The 24,544-nt window shown below is 46.1% G+C and overlaps 1 protein-coding gene across 1 annotated transcript in view; it reads left to right on the forward strand.

The window, feature by feature from the left end:
* The window catches only part of LOC138302240 (carboxypeptidase M-like), an 87,232-nt gene extending 62,897 nt beyond the window's left edge, over positions 1 to 24,335 (forward strand). Inside the window, exons 7-8 of the mRNA XM_069242559.1 lie at positions 8,548 to 8,700; positions 24,112 to 24,335. Of these exons, the coding sequence (XP_069098660.1) occupies positions 8,548 to 8,700; positions 24,112 to 24,335 (377 nt within the window). The remainder of the gene's footprint in view (positions 1 to 8,547; positions 8,701 to 24,111) is intronic.
* The last annotated feature ends 209 nt before the right edge of the window (positions 24,336 to 24,544 follow it).

Below are 24,544 nucleotides of genomic sequence, written 5' to 3' on the forward strand. Positions count from 1 at the left end.
TATAGGGTGCAGCACTCACTGCTTCTCAGCACTATACGTACGACCCTGGCGGTCTTCAGATCGCCAAGGCTGTGGTGGCGGTCAGACCTCCGCCAATGTGGAGGTCCCGGAGCCACACTACGACGGTGGTGGTTGAGCCAGGTCAGACCGTCAGCACTGCCACTTTTCAGGTGCCCGACGGCCTGGCGGTGCTGTCGGTCCCAATCCGCCAGGGCAGCGCTGCAAGCAGTGCTGCTCTGGGAATTACAACCCCCCTCTCTGCTGGCGTTTATATGGCGGTTGACCCTCCATGTAAAGGCTGGCGAAAATGGGGCGCAGGGGGCCCCATGGGGCCCGTGCACGGCCTATGCACTTGGCATGGGGCAGTGCAGGGGCCCCCCTGACCAGCCCCATCGCGCTTTTCACTGTCTGCTTTGTAGTCACTCTACACACTGCAACATTGCTACGGCTCAATTATGAGCCGGCCTCAATGTTGTGGGCTCTTTTTCACGCACGCTGACACAGCGGTAAACTCATAATGGGGCCCGCAGAAAGGGGACCGCACTGGCGGTAACCTGACTATGGGAATTTGTTTGTGTGGGTCTGTGAATGGTGTGTGAGGGTCTGTGTGGGTCTGTGAGTGGGTGCAACAGTGTATGAGTGGGTCTGTGAGTGGGTGCATGAGTCTCTGAGTGCCTGTATAAGTGAATTAATTAGTGTTTGAATGAGTCTGTGGGTTTCTCTCCCCAATTTGTTCATATTTGTGAATATTTTTTGAGTGGTTGGTAAAAATTCATGAATTTTCTTGAATATTGCTCATGTCCATGCAAAACATTTTTAAACCCATGTTTTTCCCCTAAACATACCTATATTACACTGCTGGGGTCAGGGTACCTCTACCCTGACTCCTTATGCCACTTTCAATTAGGATTTTCACCACCATGTCTTGTGAAATAAACTGGCGGCTACAACTTTCTAATCAGGTTGTGGTCAGCCAGTTACATCGCTTCTTTTCACAAGTGCAAATTTGCGAATTATTAGCAATCCTAGATATCCAAATTTGGATTTCCTTTAATATTTCAAAAACCACTGATTGGATTTACACCAAATAAGCAAAAGTGTAATCTGCGTACTAACAGCTAGCTTTTTGCCAAATTTGGTGTAAATCCGTCCAGTGCCTCGGGCTGGAGTCGCATCTAAAGGTCCTATGGGGATTAACATGGGAAAGGCAACTTTTTTTACCCCTCACGCTTTTTTCTCGCCTTTGCTTGATGGGTCACCCCAAAACTTTCCATGCGCAATTAGAATCACCAGGGCATTTAAAAAAAAAAAACTGTGAAGATTCGTCAAACGGTGGCAAAGATATAGGCAAGTCAAAAACACATTTTCTATGGAAACATATATAAAGAAGGTAGTTATAGTTATGAACTAGTTTCTATAGAAAGGGCATTTTTTTGTTTTTCTAATAACTTTGGCACCGTTTAATGAATCTTCACGAAAATTTCCAAGAAAAAGGAGGGGCCCAAAACATGTTTTCCCCATTCATTTTTCCACAGGGATTTTGAACAGCGATAGTGCCCAAACCAGTGGACAGAATACACCAAATTTGGTAGAAAGGTAGCTCTTGGTCCAGAAAGAGCCGTTTTTGTTATTTGGTGTAAATATGTTCAGTAGTTTTTGAGAAATTAAAAGAAATCAAAATTTGTATATATAGGGTCGCAAAGGATTTGCAACCCCTACCGATCTCTTGCTGAGATCTGTTTGGCTTACAACACTTCAACAAGGAAGTATTGGCAGCTATCTCAGGACACAGCTTCAGCCGAGTCCCATAAAAAAGATTAAGAAAACAAAAGGGGACAGGGTAGAGTCACCCTAACCCCTTAGCTCTGGTACTGGGGTCCCAAAGGGACCCACTTCCCCCACCCCACCCCCCCGACTAAAAAGTATTTTTTTTAGACAAATTTGCGGGCTCTCACGCTTTGTAATTCTGAAGCCCCTGGGTGGGCCAAGTCCTGGGGGCATTGCTAATATGATGCAGGGGCAGAGCCCTGGGGACCACCACAACCCGGGGGCTTTTATGAACTGTAAAGGGGGGGGAACCTGGGCCACCCTTATTCAGCCCTGGTGACCACCAGCTCCCTGGGGCTTTAATCTCATTCTATGCGAGGGGGCACGCGGACGCACCTCAGCCCAGGGACCACCACCTCCCCGGTGCTATTAATACATTGTGTGTGGGGAACCTCATGGCCCCATCCCCCTGCAGCCCTGGGGACCAACACCTCCATGGGGCTATTAACAAATTGTGTGCGGGGTCCAGATGCTCAACACAGCCCTGGGTACCACCACCTTCCCAGGGCAAACACTAAAAGATAGAAAAGTGGTCCGTTTCAGACCCCCACAGCCCAGGGGACCACCAGCACCCAGGAGCAAACACTAACAGATAGAAAGGGGGTCCGTTCTGGACCCCGTGCAGCCCCGGGGACCACCATCTCCTCGGGGAGGCACTGGTGGCACTGGAGACTACTGCCTCCCAGGGCTGGCTCCTGCTATGTCCTGGGGCGCCACCCGTGGAACATAACTGTTTGCTGTGGCTTGGCTGCCGCCAAGTCACAGCAAACCCCCTGCTCCGATGAAGGGAGAGCTGTCAAACAGGTCTCCCTTCATCAGAGCGGAGGTTTGCTTTGTCTGCCTGCCCACGGAGATGCAAACAGCACATGGAGCAAACGGCTCTCACAGAGAGAGGGAGGTGGCAGGCAGGTGCCTCCTGCAGGAGGAGAGGAGCCAGCTGGGACCGTGGGGGCATTCAGGCTCCCCCCAAGGTCCCCAACATTGAGACTGGATGCCTTGGGGGCACCCAGGTCACATTGCCTGGCCATGTGGGATGGGGCCCCCAGGGCGGAGATCGGCCTTTGGAGCGGGGACCGTGCAGCCACCCTCCCCCTCAATAAAAATGTATAGGCTGGGCTCCGGGGCATGGGGTCCCCAGGGTTGAGATCAGCCTGGGGAGGAGGGTTTTGCAGCCCTCTCCTCCCTAAAAATAAATAATTAAACTGCGCCCCAGGGTATAGGGTCCTCGGGCCAATATCGGGCTGGGAAGGGCGCATGACCCACTCCTCCCCCAAAAAATTAAGGGCCTGATTAGAACCTTGGCGGATGGGATACTCCATCACAAACGTGATGGATATCCTGCCCGCTGTTTTACAAGTTTCATAGGATATAATGGAACTTGTAATATGGCAGGCGGGATATCTGTTATGTTTGTGACAGAGTATCCCATCCGCCAAGTTCGTAATCAGGCCCTAAATGTTTAGGCCTGGCCCCAGGGACTGGGAATGCCCTAGGGGGAAGGGCTGCGCGTCCCCACTCCAACCAAAAAAATAAATTTTAGAAGGCTAGGCCTCAGGGATGGGGTCCCCAGGGCCGAGATCAGTCTGGGTCACCCACGCCCTCGTCAGCAGCAGACTGGACTACGGCAACGCCCTCTACATGGGGATTACAGCCAAGCTCCAGAGAAAACTCCAGCGCATCCAGAACGCCTCAGCACGTCTCATCTCCAACCTCCCTCGCCACGAACACATCTCCGTCCACCTCAGAACCCTACACTGGCTACCCATCCACAAAAGGATCATCTTCAAAATCCTAATCCACGCTCACAAAGTCCTCCAAACACCGGACCGGCCTACCTCAACGATCGACTCAACTTCCACATCCCGACACGCCAGCTCCGCTCCGCCGACCTCGCCCTCGCTACAGTCCCCCGCATCCAACGCACCACCTCCGGTAGCAGATCCTTCTCCCACCTCGCCGCCAAAACCTGGAACTCCCTCCCCACCAACCTACGCAAGACCCGGGACCTCCTGTCCTTCAGAAAATGCCTAAAGGCATGGCTCTTTGAGCAGTAGCACCCCCCTCCCTCCCCAGCGCCTTGAGACCCTACCGGGTGAGTAGCGCGCACAACAAATGTACTGATTGATTGATTGATTGATTGGGGAGGGTGGTCATGCAGCCCCCTCCTCCAAAAAAAAAAAAGTAATACTTAGGCCGGACCCTGTGGGATGTGGTCCCTGGGTCAGACCTCAGCCTTTGGGAGGGGGGTTGCGTAGCCCCCACCCCAAAAAATTAAATGTTTGGGCCTGGCCCTGGTGGATGGGGTCCCCAGGGCTGAGATTGGCCTGGGGAGGGGGTGACGGGGGACTTGCGGGGTTTGGTGGTTATAGGGGTTGGACGCAGGGCCTAGCTGCAGGCCCTGTGGCCAGCCGCCGGGGATGTTATAGTAAAGAAAGAGAACTTTTAAAAAACATAGAAATTCACTTAAAAAAAGCAAAGGACACAGGGATGTTATAGTTAGGCTCACATTTTAAACATACAAAACCGTAGGAATTCACCAGTTATAGTTAGAGTTACCTCAAGTAACTATAACTCTTGCCCTCACTATGCATTGCTAATTACCCCACAAATTACGTCGCTCATGACATCTCTGATAACATCATTGATAATATCAATGTAATATTTGCAGGAAAATGTTTGATGAAAAACTGCATGGCGGGGGCTCGAGGGTCGTAATGATGTGAGACTAAAGAACTTTGCCTCCAACAGATAGGTTTTCTGTGGCCCTTGGTGCCGTGCGGCTAGCCTGTGGGTCAGTAGAACGAGGCAACAGACAGTGTGTCACTAACCCTCACATGAGCATAGCTCAAGGGGAAGGACTTGAAGGGAGCCTACCTTTGACCGGCCCAAGACTCTGCAGGCTTCATTCAGGAATGTGGGATCCTGAGATGTTAGCAACAATCAAAATTATGGGCCTGATTATGAGTTTGGTGGCCTTTGGATTGCCATGCCGGCGGCTGCGGTCAAACCGCCAGATTACGATGTTGTCAGAAAGCCTGCTCCAAGCCCGCTGCCACCACAAAGACTCCTACTGTCACCACCGGGGGTCCAATACACAGAGGCTACAGGCCACTGTAATCCACAGTCACAGACAAACTTTATTGTAACAGTCTTTGAAGGAAAGTACCATCTTTCTTGGAATGGTTACCCCCATTTTCTGCCTGTTGTCAGTATGTTTGACCGTGTCTACTGGGATCCTGCTAACAAGGACCCCAGTAGTTTTGCTCTCTCCTCTAAATTTTACCTTTTTCTTCCCACAATTGGCATACTGGTCACCGCAAGTAAGTCCCTAGTATATGGTAGCAAGATATCCAGGGCATTGGGGTCCCAGGGGATCCTTATGGACTGCAGCAGTTATTCTGCCACCCATAGGGAGCCCATGCAAAGGGTTATGCAGGCCTGCCATTGAAGTCTGCATGAAACAGGTTCTTGATCCCGTTTTTACTACAAGTCACTACACAGGTCACTGTAAGTCACCTCCCAAGATTGGATTGATTTTGTGGACTGCTCTGTAAAAGCTTTAGAGGGCTGGTTATATGGTAGCAAATTTAGTGACTTTGAGGGCTTGTATAATCTAATTCTGGGAGAGCATATTCTCAGTAATTGTGTGTCTGATTTGTTGCACCACTACCTGGTAGACTCAGATCTGACCTCTACCCAAGAATTGGGAAATAAGGCAGACAAATGGGTCAGAACAAGGGTGAACATAAAAGATCACACAGGGGGTGACAAAGAAAAGAAAAAGGAAGCAGGTAAGTCTCAGGACAAAAACAAACCAAAAGAGTTTTCATCAGGCCCACAAAATTCCTCTGGGGGTGGGTCCAAATTCCTTTCCTCTTCCCACAACAAAAAGCCTTGGTGCTATGTCTGTAGGAACAAGGGCCATGGGCCTGGAGACAGCTCCTGCCCTAAGGAAAGCACCAAGCCACCCACCACTACAACCCCCACCTCTACCACTAATGCCCCTAGTAACAACAGTAGTGGTGGGTCAGGCAGTAATAGCCATTCCAAGGGTGTAGTTGGGCTCACTTTAGGAAGTGTGGTGTGGGCTGACCTAGTTAGGGAAACTACTGAGGCTGTTTTAGTCTCAGACGGGGCATTGATTTTGCCACCCTTGCTGCCTGTTCCCTTAACATGGGTAAGTACAGGCAGCTGCCCTTGATAAATGGTGTTGAGGTTCAGGCCTACAGGGACACAGGTACCAGTGTCACTATGGTGACTGGAAAACTGGTGTCTCCTGAGCAACACCTACATGGTCAGTAGTACCAAGTGACTGACGCTCACAACAACACTGTAAGCCACCCCATGGTAGTTGTTGATTTCAGCTGGGGAGGGGGATGGTTACTGGTCCTAAGAAAGGTGTAGTATCCACATACTTACCTGTAGAGTGTCTCTTGGGGAATGACTTGGAGACTTCAGCTTGGGCTGAAGTAGAGTTGGAGGCTCATGCAGCAATGCTGGGCATCCAGGGACATATTTGCACTTTGACCAGGGCTCAGGCCAAGAAGCAAAAAGAAAAAGGAATCTTGGAGCCTGGAACAATGGCCCAAGAGGCTCCCAAAGCCAAGGGTAGATTCTACAGCCTTTATTCAACATGAACCCAGACCTTGGAAGATAAAAGGTAATCATAGTAAAAAAAAAAATAGGAACACATTAGCAAAGGCAAATATTAAGAAGACAAATTGATGGTAAATACATAACATTTTATTAAGAGCTAGTAAGAGTCTGCATTAAAGCGATTAACAATCTACTAGAAATGTAAACCATCAAACGCTCTCGTACCGCTCTTCATGTCAGCAGTGGTGAGAGCTCTCGGGGCAGCGCATTCAGCTGACCAGCATCGCGTCCTCATTGTTTTTGTCACCAGCTGCAAGGATTTGATTTCTGCCACCACAGGCGGAGGGAGATGACTGCTGATAATGTGCACTGGTTGTGAAACCAGGGGGCAGTGGAAGGCGCTGGGGGCTGTGGAGGTGAGAAGAGGGCCCGGGTGCTGGTGGAGCTCCGGAGACACTGGCCAGCGAAGAGGTAGCCTTGGAAAGCTTCTGGAGCTTCTTAGGCAGAGGTAGCTAGGAACACCTTGCAGAGCACATTTTGGGTGTTATAAGGTCCCAGCTTGTTCTAGTCGTGTGAACCCCCTTTGTATTCCCACCTTTGATTCTTTTCCTGTTTGGTTCTCTCGTGTTAGGTTGATGGATTTTGGGCCTGTTGCCTTTTTTGTACTGCAAAGCACTCTCCTGCCTCGGCTGCGTTCGAGGGTCTGTTATCACTTCACTGGTACATTGTTTAATTGTCAATACAACATGATCTCACAAGTGCAATAATCCACCGAGAAATGAAAGAATGTTACGAGTAAAGTGATAATAGACCTGGGTGATATATTAGGAAACGTGTTTTTGATGTTAAACATAAGTACCAAAGAGATATCCAACTGAACCACCAAGACATGAATTATCATGGAAGGAATGTTCTTAGCCCTTGTATGTATGAATGAGGGGGTTCCGATGTTTTAATAAAACGGTCACTATCCTCACAGTGTAACCTGCGTTGATAGAAGTAAAGATAGACCAATGAGGTAGAGAGAAATATGAAATAATGGAGGATGAGTATATTTTTATATTGAATAACAAAAAAGATCATGTAAGTCCTCTGAGCCAAAGGTGTCTCTATGTGTTAATAGAGAGAAGGTCCCACCATGAAGGTATCAGGGATGGTAGACGGGGGTCCCATTGGAATTCAACAGTTTTTCCGGTCCCAGTAACCACACGTAAGGAAGGGGGCCTGTATTTTGTCTTATATTAGTAACTTGGCGGTACAGTGGGGGAGCCCGGGGGTACCCTTCGGATGTGCAGCGCAGGCACCAGGCAGGGCCCAAGGAACCCAAGGACAATGAAGCTGAAGAGTAAGACGCAAGCCGAGATGCTGAACTCCAGCCTTGAGATACTGGCGGTGATTGAATGGAGGTCAAAGGGCACCTACTAAGGGTCAGTTCAGGGGAGAGCTTCCACCTGCCTGTCCAGTGGGATGGGTTCTACAAGTCAGGGATTAGAGTGAGCTCAGTGATCTCAGAGGATACAACTAGAGCTATAGTTTCCAACCTTTGGACTTCTGTGGACCCCCACTTTATCATTACTGGAACTCAGGGACCTCCAATGAATCATTATTGTATTCCTGGGACCACCCCCCCCACACTGAGTCACTACTGAAAGCTGGAGACCTAATCTGTTAATATTATTTAATTTTCTAAGCAGTCGTGGACCCCCTGAGGAGGCTTTGCAGACCCCCAGGGTCCCTGGACCACAGGCTTGGAACCACTGAACTAGAGCAATCCTAAGGTCCTTTCAGAGCAAGTGACAGGTTCCTCCTGGGCTCAGGAGCTTTCCACAGGACATTTGTGGCGGGTTTCATGGCGTGGTGACTCTGTTCAGGTAACACCCAACTGTTCACTTTTATCTTAACTCAGAGTGTCCAGTGCACAGAGCTGGAGCCCTCCAGAGGTCGAGGGACTCTGTTGAGCCACAGCTGCACTGGTCATAGCTCCTGAGCAGCAGGTACCGCTGAGGTATTAGAGTATTAACACAAAGTGATGTTGACCCTCCTGAGTCTGTTGTATTGCTCGCTGGGTCCTGCTATACAACATCTCTCTTCCAGCTTTCACCAAGGCTCTCTCTGTCTCTCCAGGTGGGTTACAGGACTATAACTACATGGCTGGTCAGTGCTACGAGCTTACCCTTGAGTTGTCGTGCTGTAAATACCCAGAGGCTGCTAACCTGCCGGAGCTGTGGGAGAAGAACAGAGAGGCGCTCATCAGGCTCATCGGGCAGATCCATGGAGGCAGGTACCTTTAACCACATCTGCGAATACTCGTGCGAAAGGCACTTGAGTCACAGCCAGATGTTCACAACCAGGCACCACAATCGTGCCTAAATCTCACACACTCCTCAGTGCATTGTCTGCAGAACAACATCAAAGAGTGCCACATCACTATTAAATAAATCAGAATTAAACATTTACTTAATGGAAGTATATTACATTAAAATTATTTTCTGAACTTTTAATGAAAAAAAAATTCCACCTTAAAAAAATTATCTATAGCAATAATAATTACAATTAATGATATTATTTTTTAATAAAATGTGATGTTACATTATTTTTAAATTCAAAATAGGTTATTAACATATTTTATAAATAAATTATAAATATGTACTGTTTTATATATTTTAACAGTGTTGCACCTGGCCCTTTCTGCAGGGTCATCCCCAATCTTTTTGACTCCTTCCTCCTATTTTTCTGACCAGTTTAAGTTGGTTTTAGGACTCTGGGCACTTGACCACTGCTAACCAGTGCTAAAGTGCATATGCTCTTGTTGTAAATTGTACTGTTGATTGGTTTATCCATGATTGGCATATTTGATTTACTGGTAAGTCCCTAGTAAAGTGCACCAAAGGTGCCAGGGCCTGTAAATCAAATGCCACGGCTCAGATCTGCCACTGCAGTGTCTGTGTGTGCAGTCTTGCCTTCCCTTTTACTACATGTAAGGCACCCCTAAGGTAGGCTCTAGGTAGCCCCATGGGCAGGGTGCAGTGTATGTTAAAGGTGAGACATGTACTGTATGTGTTTTACGTGTCCTAACTGTGAAATACTGCTAAATTTGTTTTTTCACTGTCTCAAGGCCTATCTCTCCCATAGGTTAGCATGGTGGCTGCCTTTAAAATAACTTTTAAGTGCAGTTTCCCTTTGGGAGCCGATAAAAAAATTGAGTTTGCTGTCCCTGAACTCACAATTTAAAAATTAAACTTTTTGGTAAAGTTGTTTTTTAGGTTGTCAGTTTGAAAATGCCACTTTTAGAAAGTAGGCATTTTCTTGCTTAAACCATTCTGTGCCTCTGCCTGCTTGTGTATTCCACGCCTGGATCAGACTGACAGTTGGGCTGTTGTGAATTCCCTCTAGACAGTGACACAAAGGGAGCTGGGGTGTAGCCTGCATATCCTGATGAGCCATTTGTGCTAGGAGGGAGGTGAGGAGTGGTCACTTACACCTGAAAGGGCTGTGCCTGCCCTCACACAATGCAGTCTCAAACCCCCTGGTGTGTGTCTGGGGCCTGGCCTGGGCAAGGCAGGATTTCACAAACGAGAGACTTCCCTTTCAAGTAAGCCTACTTCAAAGGGCAAAATGGGTATAAGAAGAGCACACAAACCCCTGAAAAATTAGATCACTTCTGGACATCAAGAGGAACCTCTGCCTGGAGAAGAGCTGAAGAACTGAGGAGAAGTGCTGCCCTGTCTGTGCTTTGTGGAGCTATTCTGCAGTTGCTGCTTCTCCTTGTGAAAGGGGACAAAGACTGGACTTTGTTTTGCATTCCTGCTAGTGAAAAAGTCTCCAAGGGCTTCTCCTGAGCTTGCCTCCTGTTGTTGAAGTCTCTGGGCCATCAAAGACTTCCTCTGCCAGCACCTGAACTCTCTGCTGAGACTCCTGCCCTGCCAAGTGGTGCCCTATCGAGTCCCTGGCCTTTGAAAGGTGAAGTTGGCAGAACAAAAGCTGAAATCCAACCACAGAACACCTTGCAGGGAAATTTTTGACACACCATCTGCAATGTGGCTGATAAACAACTTGACACCCGCTTTGCAGCTGATAGGGACGCATCACGACTGGAAAAACGACGCAACACCCACTTGCGGCTGCTGATAACGACGCAAACCCCACGCAGCACAATTTTCTAACACCGTGCGACCAGATTTCTCATGCATCGTCCCTGGGCATCAAAATCATAGTGAATCTGCGCAGATCTGAGGTGCCCTGTCTGGAAATCGACTCATGGCTCTCTTGCAAGAAAGAAAAATGATGCATTGCCTACCAGACCGGAGAAGAAACCGCGCACGGCCTCACCTGCAAGTAAGGAATCAACGCATTGCTGACTTTTTCAATGCATGCTCGCCCGTGCAGCTTTATTATTGACGCAAACCAGGTACTTTGAGTAAAATCAACGTTTTCATTGTTTCCTATGGAGTACAACTCTGTTATTCTTTTGAAAATTCATATTTTGACTTGTGAATGTTGGATTTTTGTTGTTTTGGTCTTGTTTGATTTAGATAAATATTACCTATGTTTTCTAAACTGGTGTGGTGTCCATTTTTAGTGTTTTTACTGTATCACTGTGTCTTTAGTGACACAGCTCCCCTTTTATGTGAGGAGCACAGGGCATTTTATTTCTAAAGTAGAAGATTTTGATGTTGACCCTGAACAATAAATTTTTGTCACTATGGACTTGGAGGCCCTGTATACCAACATTCCGCAACAACAGGCCCTCGATTGTGTCAAATCAATATTCACAGACTTGGGTCTTGATCCCTTACATGAATTTGTCATGGAATGTTTAAATACGGTTCTATACAATAACTTTTGAATTTAATGGCACAGTATATCAACAGTTTAAGGGAGTCAGCATTGGAGCTGCTTGCGCTCCGAGTGTAGCAAATTTGGATGTGGGTGCATTTGATAAGAAGTACATATACAACGAGATTGCCCCATTCTTTGAAAACATTAATCTGTGGTGTAGATACATAGATGATGTTTTCTTTATTTGGAGAGGAGCAGAACGGAAACTGGAAGAGTTCTTTTTTATGGCTTAACCTATGTGATAACAACTTGAAATTCACCATAAAGAGTGATTGCAATCAAGTGGAGTTTCTAGATGTCTATATCAAACATAGCAAGAGACGTCTAATAGTGTTCTTGTTCACTAAGCCTACAGCTATCAATCAATCATTGGATTTATAAAGCGCTCTACGTACCCACCCGTGAGGGTTTCAAGGCGCTGGGGAGGGGGAGCTGTTGTTACTGGTCAAAGAGCCAGGTCTTGAGGAGTCTTCTGAAGGTGAGTAGGTCTTGAGTCTGTCGCAGGGTAATGGGGAGGGCGTTCCAGGTTTTGGCGGCGAGGTATAAGAAGGATCTGCCACCGGAGGTCTTTCTTCAGATGCGGGGGACGACGGCGAGGGCGAGGTTAGTGTAGCGGAGCTGAGGGGTGGGGGTGTAGAAGCTGAGTCTATTGTTTAGGTAGGCTGGTCCGGTGTCGTGGAGCACTTTGTGAGCGTGGGTAAGAAACTTGAAAGTGATCCTTTTGTCCACGGGGAGCCAGTGAAGGTTTCTCAGGTGGTGGGAGATGTGGCTGTGGCGGGGTACGTCGAGGATGAGCCAGGCGGAGGTGTTTTGGATGCGTTGGAGGCGTAGTAGGTCTTTTGCTGGGATGCCTGTGTAGAGTGCATTGCCGTAGTCCAGCCTGCTGCTGACGAGGGCCTGTGTCACTGTTCTTGTTTCTGTCGGGATCCACTTGTAGATTCTGCGGAGCATGCGGAGGGTGTTGTAGCAGGAGGAGGAAACTGCGTTGACCTGTTTAGACAAGGTGAGGGAGGAGTCGAGGATGCAGCCCAGATTGCGAGCGTGGTCAGTCGGTGTTGGTGGGCTGCCTAGTGCGGTGGGCCACCAGGAGTCATCTCAGGCGGAGGGGGTGGTTCCGAGGATGAGGACCTCTGTCTTGTCTGAGTTTAGTTTCAGACGGCTGTTTTACAGCTAGAAATAACCTGTTACACTTCGATAGTTTCCATCCAACAAGTCAAAGACAGGCTATTACTTTCAGCCAGTTTTTGCGTCTTAGAAGAAACCTTACAGAGTTGAAGGACTTTATGAAACATGCGGATGTTCTAGCAGTAAGTTTGAGTCCGAGAGGAGATCCCCAGAGAGTGATTAAAGATTACTTGAAGAGAGCAAAGTTTTATGACCCCCAGACATTATTTCAAGAAAAGGAAAGAAAAGGGAATAAGAGATTGGTATGTGCCATTTATCATTCCAATTTAGATGATAGAATAAGCAGATTATAAACTCTCAGTGGCATATCTTGAATACTAGTAATGACTCCATATCTTTGGATAAACCTCTTTTTGCTTTCAAGAGGAATAAAAACGTGTGCAGTATTTTGGTTCGGTCAGGTATCAGCAGTACAAAGAAATTCGTACAAAGATCCATCATAGGGCTAGATCCTATCAGAGGCAATAATAAAGTGGCAATTGTCATGCATGCGATGGAGCTATGGTTACCGACCGTCTTACACACAATGGAAGGTCAATTGCTTTGACAACCATGACTAACTGCAGTTCAAAAATGTGATCTATTTGATTTATATCCTTGTGACTTAGGTTATGTGGGCGAGATGTCCCGAGAATTCAGGATCAGACACTGTGAACATACGCCTGCTATAAGAACACGCAAACTGAATGCTCCGCTAGTTACTCATTGGATTACACATAATCATAACGAAGGTGACATGAGATGAATTATCTTAGAATTTTTTTTCTCCGAAAAGTGGTGTGAGCCTGGAATTGGTTAGAAAGAAGAGAGAAGTATTTTGGATTTTCTATTTAGGGACATTTGACAAAGGTTTGAATGAGGAAATACCTTGGTACAACACTATCTAAAAAACATACCCCTTTATTTGGAGTCTGCTTAGTGAGTTGTGGATACTCATATAGATGGCATCTTTGAATGGTGTTTGATGGTCATAGTTTGGGTGCTACAATAGTTTAATTTTAGGTGTCTGATTTTAGTTTAGTTTTATATCTGATTTTGTTATTTGTTTTCAAATTACAGCTTTATCAAATGTATGTTTTGTTAACCGCAGGCAGTGTTTAATTAGAGTTTTGGAGCCCTTTGTCATCACTCCAAATTGACCGCCATGTTTGCGGATGTTTTCATTACTCCTTTGGTGGTCTGTAGTCCTTTCTGTATGTCCAGTAAATCTTGGTGTGTTGCATCTAGTATATAATCGGTGCATTCCTTGGCTGTGAACACTATGTAGAGCGGCCAGGATCGCGTAGGAAGCAAGTCAAGGATCAGTTCAGCGACCGAAGTTAAAGGTACGTTTTTTTTTTTTAATTTCGCCGCGTAGAATGTAGAGACTGTTTGGCTTTTACTTTAAGATATCCGTCTTCGCATTGTCTTGACAATGGCTCTTTCGGGGCCATGTAGAAAGCGATGTAGTCGAGCTTGGAGCAGTTAGAGTGTATACAAACTCCGATGTATATAAGAAGAGGATTCAGCAGCATTCTAATTTGTACTTTTGTTTAGTTTTGCAGCCCCCTATTCCTGTGAATTTGTATAGAGTTGCTCCATACGGTAGACATCATCAGCTACAATAGTTAGGTGATTGCTTAATTGGTCAAGCGCACGTGTTTGGATGTGTTTGCAGATCACTTTTGCATGAGGACAGGATAAGTGGTTTTGGCATATCACCAACTTGGTGGTGGATTATACAATATGAATATTCACACCCACACTTATTTGTTTTGAGCACGGGGACAAGCATAACAATTCCCTGTATGAAGGTGACTTGATCGATACTATATTTATGTTTGAATTTATGTTTAGATCCAAAAAATGGCAAAGTGCCCACTTCTGATACGTTGCCCTGACGAAGGTGGCATACACTGTTTTGACTGAATTGGATGGTGTAAATCCACCGAAAAGCGCGTCGGCAACGAGCATTTTTCACAGTGATGGGCAACAGTAACGGCAACGGTAACAACCATTAGCCAGATCGGTCATGGCACTTTGATTCCAATACCAGGAAGAGGCCGGATTTGATATATATGAACTATGCTTTACTACTTTCAGAGCATTTCGCACAGTGATGTGGACGTGCATTATGGGCATCCATCTCTGAATAAATTGGAATTGAATCTTTAGAATAATCTGGTGATTGATGATGATATTGATTATGGCTCAGTTTGGAACGACGAGTTATGTGGGATTCATGTTTGGCTATTTGATTAACACTTTTTGGTTCAATTAGTGTATATTAGTCATTATATAATATGTTTTATGTGAATGAATTATGTATTTGTTTACATGTATGTGATTTTTTGTTCCTTTTTGTCTCAGAGTTGTTTTGGTCTTATTCCTTGGTGTTAGTATGTTGATTTATATGTTTTTGTCTTATATGTTGTCTTATAGTATTATATGTTTGAGATTTGCAATATAGGGGGGAATTGTTGTATATCAGATTCTTTTTCTTAAATTTTGTGATATCAGTATGTATATTTGTAGAAATAAATCATTGATGTGTTGATATTTGGTTTAGTTATAATATTGAATATGTACATGGAATAAATAGGAGAGATTTATGTTTTTTACTTTTTGTATATTTCCCTGGATGTCTCTCCCTATCTGGTCAGGGACCCGTTCCTTTTGAAGTATGGTTTGTGCTCCCCCAGGCCCATTTTCAAATATTGTGATTTACACTGATTGCACTGTTTTCTAACTGTTTATGCCCATTTCTCCATACTAGTGTATATATTGTGTATTATTTACCTGCTAAGGGAGTATAGTCTCTATGGTATTTTTGGTATTTGTGTCACCAACATAAAGTACCTTTATTTGTAACACTGAGTATTTTCTTTCATGTGTGTAAGTGCTGTGTGATTATAGGTGGTTTTGCATGAGCTTTGCATGTCTCCTAGATGAGCCTTGGCTGCTCATCCACAGCTTCCTCTATAGAGCCTGGCTTCTAGACACTGCCTACACTTCACTAATAGGGGATACCTGGGCCTGGTATAAGGTGTAAGTACCATAGGTACTCACCAGGCCAGCCTCCAACATCTTGTACTGCACATTTTTCAAGTTTTCCAAACACAAAAATGTGTCTATGTTCTCACTTGCCCCCAGAAGAATTCACAAACCCAGGTACCTTTAGAATCCCCAACATGTGGGGGAAAAGTTCACAAATATGTCCTGGATAACACTTGAGGTAAAAGAGTTGTGAATGTTGGTAAGTGCAAATTTCCTTAAATATAAAAAATGGCCTCAATACGGGGCAGGAAAAGCCCAAGCAGCTCACACCTTAAAGATTGTGTATGTATGTGTGTGTATGTGTGTGTGGATGTATACAGTATATGTATGTACACGGTGTCTCTATAGTGTGAACGAAGCTAAAAAGGCAGCGGAGCGCTGTACAGGGTCAGAGACGAGCATCACCTCATCGAGTGAGAGGAGCAGAGCCCAGGTTATGGATTGTTAGTTCATTGTGATGCAGAGTTCTTTAAAGAGCTGCATCTTCAACTCTTTCCTAAATTGGAGCAGCGTTGTGCCGGTCCTGATAGACACGGGATGTTATTTCAGATTGGGGGTGCCCAGATGCTAAAGGTCTACTGTCTTGTTTTAATATTTTACACTTCTTAGTCTGCGGTCTGACGTTGTCCTGGTTGTGGCTGTGCCGAGATCTGCCAGACATGGTGAGCTTGTCTGCTAGGTGAGCTGGAGTGCGGGTCGTGATGGCTTTGTAAAGGAGACGATAAAGGTTCATCAGGGTGGGCGTGATCTGATCATATTTCTTCAGGCTCTGGATGACCAGCGGTTCTGTGTGTAGGATGCTCCTATGGGGTGCCGATGTGGAGCCTGGGAGGCCATGGAGCGGGGTGTGACCACCATCTTGATACAAGAGTAAAACCACTAAAAGAGCAGTTCTGAAGTTACTATCTGGAAGAAATGTTTTTACATCCTTTAGAAGGGAGTATGCTGGTACCAGGGTATCTTTGTTTTTTGGTGATGTGTTCCGTGAGGGTGTTGTTGGAGACTATAGTGAATCCAAGGGGCCTGGCATTTGGTGAAAGTTGGGGTTCGAAGCCGTCAAGGTTCATGTCGTTGTGCCAGGTTTGTAGTTTGTCTTGTTTATTGTTCTCGGCAAATAACAGGAATTCTGTCTTGGATGGGTTGAGCTTCCGGCCGGCGCTTGTCGTTCAGATCTGGCTGATGTACAAGCAGTGTTTGAGGCATTAGATGTCTGAAGCAGGGAAGACTTCCAGGGAGCATTGTGTGTCTTCAGCATTTGGGCAAATCTTGATGCTGTTGTCTGTGAGCAGAGCGCTCCTGGTTATGGTTGAAGATGACAGGAGACAGCATGGGGTCCTGGGGGACTTCCCATGTGGCAGGGATCTTTTGTGACCTGGAGGTGCCCACTGAACCCACTGCTGTTGGATGGACAGGTAGAGGGAGAAGCAGTGAAGGACATTCAAGACTCCGTGTGTGTATGAGGGTGGGAAGGGATATGTGTAGTTTATGCTCAGCTCGTCAGCCTCCCATGGTCGTCCACTTCTTTGCTCGTTCATGGGGTGTCCAACAGTGGGCAGTGTTCTGGCCTTTGAAAACACGTGCATGGCTGCAGCCCATGTCACCACTTCTTCGTGGTAGTCTTTCACTCATTCAAAGCCATCTCAGCCTAGGTGTTTTGCCATGTGGTCCACTGGGCCTTCTCTGATTTCCAACTTATTGTGCTGTAGACACCCACAGCACCCCACTGCCCCGTCTCTAGGCTTGTGCTATGTAGCTGCCTGTATATTTTAATCCTTGTGCAATTTTAATTTTCATGTCAATGCCACAAATACCCTCATGCATCACACTACCAAGTGCTGTGTCTCATAACACATTAATCTCTGTGGTCATCAATGCATGACATGAAACATGAAAGCATTTCCCACATAAGCCTCAAAACAAAAGGAACATCCTTGGAACCTCACAACCTACACTGTGAAGCCTATCTGTGTGGGTAAGCGCTTCAGCGCCCCAAACAGTGGAAATAAGCGCTAAAGGATTCAATTCAGTATGCTTCAGTAAGAGTTCTGTCCCTGATTAGCCTAACTGTCCTTTCACAAAAGGGCTTGCTAAATAAAGTGTGAAGTGCTTTGAAGCAGCCTAATATTAACATAAATGCATATAATTACCTGAGGGTAACACAGTCCTTGCAATACGTGAATGTGGTCTGTATACATGGAAGAGTTAAAACTTGCAGCAGTAGCCCAAGGTCGCCAGTGGTTACATGTATTAACTGTAAACGCAAAGTATGCAAACCCCACTTCTCAGACACCAGAGGTAACGGGGCTAATTGCAGAGGTAAAGCGCTGACTACCTGAAATGAAACATGAGCTGACAAGCAACTATGTGACACTGCAGACCAGGCCTGAGAGTTGAAAAGAAAACTAAGTTCTTTTTGCAATTAGAATGGTAAATTTAGCATTCTATGAGACAGCTCTCATTGTGACTCTCAAGGGTTTGGTCCACCTGCATAATGCTTAAATCAAAATATAATCTGTGCTAGCGATTACATTTCTGAAGGGTAACCTGCTGTAAGTGCTGTGCTGAGGCAGGGAAGGCCTATGTGCCTCTACATGGATATTTCTGCTTTGATCGCAGAGTTTGGAGGAGGAGGGCTTTGAAAGGACTTAGAAGAGGGTAATAACCTAGAATAAGCTTAAATCGTCATGTTTGTAAAACTAAAGAACATGGCATGTGGGCTTTCTTTTGTCATCCCTGGGACACTGAAATCAGATGCAAAAGAAGGAAAGCGTCCGGAATTCTGATTTGCTTTGCTTTGGGAAATGTGCCAGTCACTCTGGGTTAACATTATAAAACCTGCTACCACCACATCCTCAAGGGGAAGATGAGGAATGAAGACCATTGTGCAGATGATGTCCAGTGTCCCTGCTGCAGGGTTGAGGAGTGTTAACTCCTGTTTTATCATAGATTTCTGAACCTGAGAGACTTCCCGGAGGATCCAGAGAGACCACAAGAGTTTAGAAGGAACAGCCTGACCGCTGTGGAACTTCTTCTGTGTCCGTGTAGGAAAGTACCATCTTGCCTGGCATGTTACCCCCATTTTTACTGTATGTATGTTTGTTTTTGCCTATGTGTCACTGGGATCCTGCCAGGCAGGGCCCCAGTGCTCATAAGTATGTGCCCTGTATGTGTTCCCTGTGTAGTGCCTAACTGTATCACTGAGGCTCTGCTAACCAGAACCTCTGTGTTTATGCTCTCTCTGCTTTTAAAATTTTCACTGCAGGCTAGTGACTAATTTTACCATTTCTGATTGGCACACTGGAACACCCTTATAATTCCCTAGTATATGGTACCTAGGTACCCAGGGTATTAGGGTTCCAGGAGATCCCTATGGGCTGCAGCATTTCTTTTGCCACCCACAGGGAGCTCAGACAATTCTTACACAGGCCTGCCACTGCAGCCTGAGTGAAATAACGTCCACGTTATTTCACAGCCATTTTACACTGCACTTAAGTAACTTATAAGTCACCTATATGTCTAACCCTCACTTAGTGAAGGTTAGGTGCAAAGTTACTTAGTGTGAGGGAACCCTGGCACTAGGCAAGGTGCCCCCACATTGTTGAGGCTGTTCAGATAACGAATGCAAGAGCCCAACAGAGTTCCTCTGCACTTCCCTCTTCAACTTCTGCCAAGGATCAACCGCTGACTGCTCCAGGACGCCTGCATAACCGCAACAAAGTAGCAAGAAGACTACCAGCAACATTGTAGCGCCTCATCCTGCTGGCTTTCTCTACTGTTTCCTAGTGGTGCATGCTCTGAGGGCTGTCTGCCTTAACCCTGCACTGGAAGCCAAGAAGAAATCTCCTGTGGGTCGACGGAATCTTCCCCCTGCCAACGCAGGCACCAAACTTCTGCATCACCGGTCCTCTGGGTCCCCTCTCATCCTGACCAGCGTGGTCCCTGGAACACAGGAGCTGGATCCAAGTGTCCCCGACAGTCCAGTGGCCCTTCTGTCCAAATTTGGTGGAGGTAAGTTCTTGCCTCCCCACGCCAGACAGTAATCCTGTGTACTGCGTGAACTGCAGCTGCTAGGGCTTCTGTGCACTCTTGCAAGGATTCCTTTGTGCACAGCATAGCCCAGGTCCCCAGCACTCCGTCCTGCATTGCCCAACTCGCTGAGTTGGACTCTGACATCGTGGGACCCTCTTTTGTCGTTCTGAGTCGACCGTCGTCCTCAGATCTTCTAAGTGCCTGTTCAGGTGCTTCTGTGGGTGCTGCCTGCTTCTGCATGGGCTCTCCGTATTGCTGAGCCCCCCTCTGTCTCCTCCTCCAATGGGCGACCTCCTGGTCCTTCCTGGGCCCTGGCACCACCGAAAAACGTCAACTGCGACTCTTGCAGCTAGCAAGGCTTGTTTGCAATCATTCTGCGTGGAAACTACTCAATATCCTCCAGCACGCCGTGTGACATCTTCTGACCAGAGGAGAAGTTCCTGGCACCTTCCATTGTTGCAGAATCTTCGGCTTCTTCCACCCGGAGGCAGCCCTTTTGCACCTTCATCCGGGGTTTAGTGGGCTCCTGCCCCCCCCCCGGACACTTGCATGACTCTTGGACTTGGTCCCCTTCCCTTACAGGTCCTCAGGTCCAGGAATCCGTCTTCAGTTCTTTGCAGTCCGTTGTTGTGCTTGCAGAATCCCCTATCTCGACTTTACTGTCTTTCTGGGGTAGTAGGGTAACTTTACTCCTACTTTTCAGGGTCTTGGGGTGGGGTATCTTGGACACCTTTACTGTTTTCTTACACTCCCAGCGACCCTCTACACACTACACTAGGCCTGGGGTCCATTCGTGGTTCGCATTCCACTTTTGGAGTATATGGTTTGTGTTGCCCCTAGGCCTATTTTTCCCTATTGCATTTTATTGTATTCTACAGTGTTTGGAATACTTTTCTAACTGTTACTTACCTGCCTTTGGTTCGTGTGTATATTTTGTGTATTTTACTTACCTCCTAAGGGAGTATATCCTCTGAGATACTTTTGGCATATTGTCATAAAAATAAAGTACCTTTAGTTTTAGTATATCTGTGTATTGTGTTTTCTTATGATATTGTGCATATGACACCAGTGGTATAGTAGGAGCTTTGCATGTCTCCTAGTTCAGCCTAAGCTGCTCAGCTATTGCTACCTTCTATCAGCCTAAGCTGCTAGAAACACTTCTTCTACACTAATAGGGGATAACTGGTCCTGGTACAGAGTGTAAGTACCCCTTGGTACCCACTACAAGTCACTCCGGCCTCCTACAGTCCTGAAGTGAAGAAGATCCAAAAGACACAGCAGCTGCCTCCAGTTGGAAGTGCACCAGCAGACCAGTTGTGACTGGACCTTCAGCTCTGAAAAGTTGGGGATTTTTGGAGCACCAAGGAAGAAGTTATGCATCTCTTTAAAAAAGTAGTGACTTATGGGTTAGTAACCTTTGGAAGACATGGAGAAGGTGCAAAGTTTCCTGATGAAGATGTCTTCATAGATGCATTTTTCAGCTTTATCCTGCTTGAAGCTTCGAGCATGACGTTCTAGGCCATGTATACTCAAAGTACGGCCCGCGGGCCTCATGCGGCCCCTCTGACCTTTACATGTGGCTCCTTAGGCAACATGAGCACTGGACAGCTGTTTGCTTGAGCGAGCGCACTAACAATAAAAATATTAAATAGACACACAATCATTTATTTCAAACTTAATTGGTGTTAAAGAATGGAAGTAAGTAGGGACTCCTGCACTTAACTTTAGAAACACCTTCGGCATATGTGTAAAACTAAGAGAGTCTCTTCAAAATTAAAAAAGTGTATTTAGTTAACATGCAGAACCTTTTCGCCTTAGTACAATTTATTTTATCAGGGCATTGAGATGTATTAAGTGATAGTTTTCAAACATAAATTTGGAAACATTAATTCTTCCCCTTACCCTGAGAACACCACCAATTGTAAATTAAAGAGGCAAGTCACTTGGTATGTGCACTTTATGGGTGGCCTGGGTTCCTATCATACATGAACCAAATTATAGTTTATTAAATCAAACATAGAAGCAGGTTTTGTGCAGCACACACCATGAATCATATATTTCGAGGTCCTCTTAAATGTGATAATGCAGAGAAAGGAGGGACAGAGAGATTAAAAAATTGCCTAGGATCACACAATTTGGAAAAGTGGGTAAGCCGGGACTTATTCCAGGTTTTCTGGTTTCCTACCTTGTGATCAATACCCCCAGCCACCCCACCCCACCCCACGCAACCGCCACTGCCCTAGCATCAATGTGGCTCCCAGGCACACCACAGACCAAACTTTTTGGCCCCTGGGAAAATGTTTGCGAGTACCCATGTTCTAGGCGATTATGAGTCTACAAAGAAAAAGTCTCTAAACCTTGCTCATTCTGCTCATTCAGAGTTTGCGGCATTTGCTTTGCTGAAGATATTTTTTAACATCCAAAAAGGTTTTTAGGAGCAAAGGTACAACGGATGACTGGGACAAAATGCCATCAATTGCCAGACCCCGCTTGTTTTGCTTTCCTTATTTTATGACCGAGCTGACAAAACTTCTCTGGAATGCACTTCTTAGTTTAAAGAAGACATTTATTATTACTTCACCACGAGGTTCCTGAAAGACGAGATTAGTAGGTTGGAGGCACACGTTTAAAAGTAGTCGCAGCAATGAAAGCAAAATATATCAAAGTACTTCTCAGTTGCAATATACACAGCAAATACATGTGATTATATTATAGCATAACTTCAAAGTCAAATTTTCATCACTGTAGGGCCTATCACTGCTCTTCATCTTTCTCATGCCAGCAAGTTGATGATTCCTGTTCAACTGCGAGAAAGAGATTTTCCACCCAAACGGGAGGTCAGGCAGCCGACGTCCGCTCCTGACTGAAGTCCTGGAAAATTCCCCCTCGCTGCTGCCCAGGGACACGTCTTATAATGAAAAAACCTGCTAACAGGCCCCTTAGTCAAAACATGCTGGCTACTGGACATCAGAGTGGGAACAGAACAAGAGTTGGAGAGTGGCCAAGTCTCCAAACCTCGCTTGTTCCCAGGGCTGAGTAGAGAGAAAAACGCAAAATATACGCTCTCTTATCGCGCTAGGGTTCGGTGTTAACACAATACGAAAAACACAGCTTAGTCTACCATGTGGAAAAACACAGCTCATCTGCAATGTCTCAAATGTAATGTCGAACTCCACAATAAAGCCAATAGGCAGCTAACCTAAATACAAAATGTAATGTCTAATGCCACGTTAAAGCCAATAGGCAGCTAAACTGAATACAGAATGTAATGTCTAATGCCATGTTAAAGCCAATAGGCAGCTAAACTGAATACAACATGTAATGTGCTACTGGTGAACACTGAACAACTAATATGCGCAGTGGTGAAACACAAAGTCATTGGTCAAACACAATTAATGGCATAACACCCCTCCATCGCTGGTCAGAATCCAAACTTGACGGGTTGAACCAACCACCTCTACCCAACCTCGCTCCTTCATGAGTTGACCACGGAAGGTGCCTTGAAGCCTAAAAAACCACACCCATGGGATACTTTAGTCAGACACTTTTTAATATTCAGTACTCCAGATCCCCATAGTCTATGTTAATTACTTTGGTATCTTTTTTATTAAATTATTACTTATTTGTTAACTCTAATCTTTTTTTTGGCTCTTGCTGTTCATATACTACATGCAATTTTCTCAGAGGGAGGCCCTGCCTCTTGTGCCGAGCTACCAAGAGTAAGCTCTGGACTCCCCACAGAAGCCTGCGCGCTACATTGCGTTGACTTCGTAGGATCTTAACTACAGCTCAGATCAAGTCTGAGGCCGCGCACCCACCACTTTCACGATTCACCTTCCTGCACATGGTCTTTTCAGACATTTGTATCCTTTCACACACCTGAGGCAGAAGGATCATTGTGCCCATTACTGACTCTCGTTGTTGCCTTTAATCATGACGGGGGTCCCTGCACGATAAGCTGACTCCGGATCACCCCTCATCATTGTTAACTAATCTTCTTTACACCAATCTACTCACCCCCGTAACACCACACATCCATGCACCTCACCAGTCACATCGGCAACGTGAAAAGGCCTCTGGTAAAGAGCCCCCTGTGGAGCCCGCTGGGCATTGCAGCGACGGCCCAACATGGAGCTGCCCGATGATGAAGCATGACACCCCTCGCGATGTGTGAGGGCTCTTGCTCCTGAAAGAGGCTACCCCCTTTCTGGTGTTCAGACCTGCGTGCACTATTTTTTTTTGTAGGAACTGCATACTTACTTTTAGGTATCTTTAGGTGGGGGCATGTATTCCGGACCTTTAACTGCTCTCGGTCCCTTCTTTGTTATGAAGTTACTCCTACAGATGCCTGCTTTACTCATGATACACATGACTCCAGACACTTTCACATGCCTCAATCCAGACACATTCTACTGCCTCACTCATGCTTCGCTCCCACACACAGCCAAGTGCCTTTCTCTTGACATATTCACCTGCCTCACTCCGTACAAAGTTACCTTTCTCACTCTGAACGCTTGCTTCTGCCTCACTCTGGCCAAACTTAGCTTTCTCTCTTTTAAATTTTTATCGTGCCTCACTCTCTCATGTAACTTCTTGCAGGGTTGAAAGGTCGTGTCTTGGATGCTGCAGGCAACCCTCTACCAGAAGCTGTTCTCCAAATATTAAACAGGAAGGGGAGCCTCCCATATCGAACCAACGCTCTTGGAGAATTCTACAAGCTGCTACTTCCCGGAAATTACACCTTCCAGGTGAGAGCAGAGGAGACCTCTCTGTGCCAGAACTCTGTGAGCAATAGTCCTCCAGTACATCCATTCTTTGAGTAGTATAGAAGTGGCTGAGAACATCTTGCCACCTTAACCGTCCTCCAGCACATCTATTTCTTGAGTAGTTCACAGGCGGTCTAGAACATCCCTCCAGATCAACCATGCTCCAGCAAACTAACTCCTTGAGTAGTTGAGAGGCTGTCTAGAACATCTCACCACCTTAACCATCCTACAGTACATCCCTTCCTTCAGTAGTTCAGAGGCCGCCA

Source organism: Pleurodeles waltl, chromosome 6 (genome assembly GCF_031143425.1).
Source record: "Pleurodeles waltl isolate 20211129_DDA chromosome 6, aPleWal1.hap1.20221129, whole genome shotgun sequence".
Lineage (NCBI taxonomy): Eukaryota > Metazoa > Chordata > Amphibia > Caudata > Salamandridae > Pleurodeles > Pleurodeles waltl.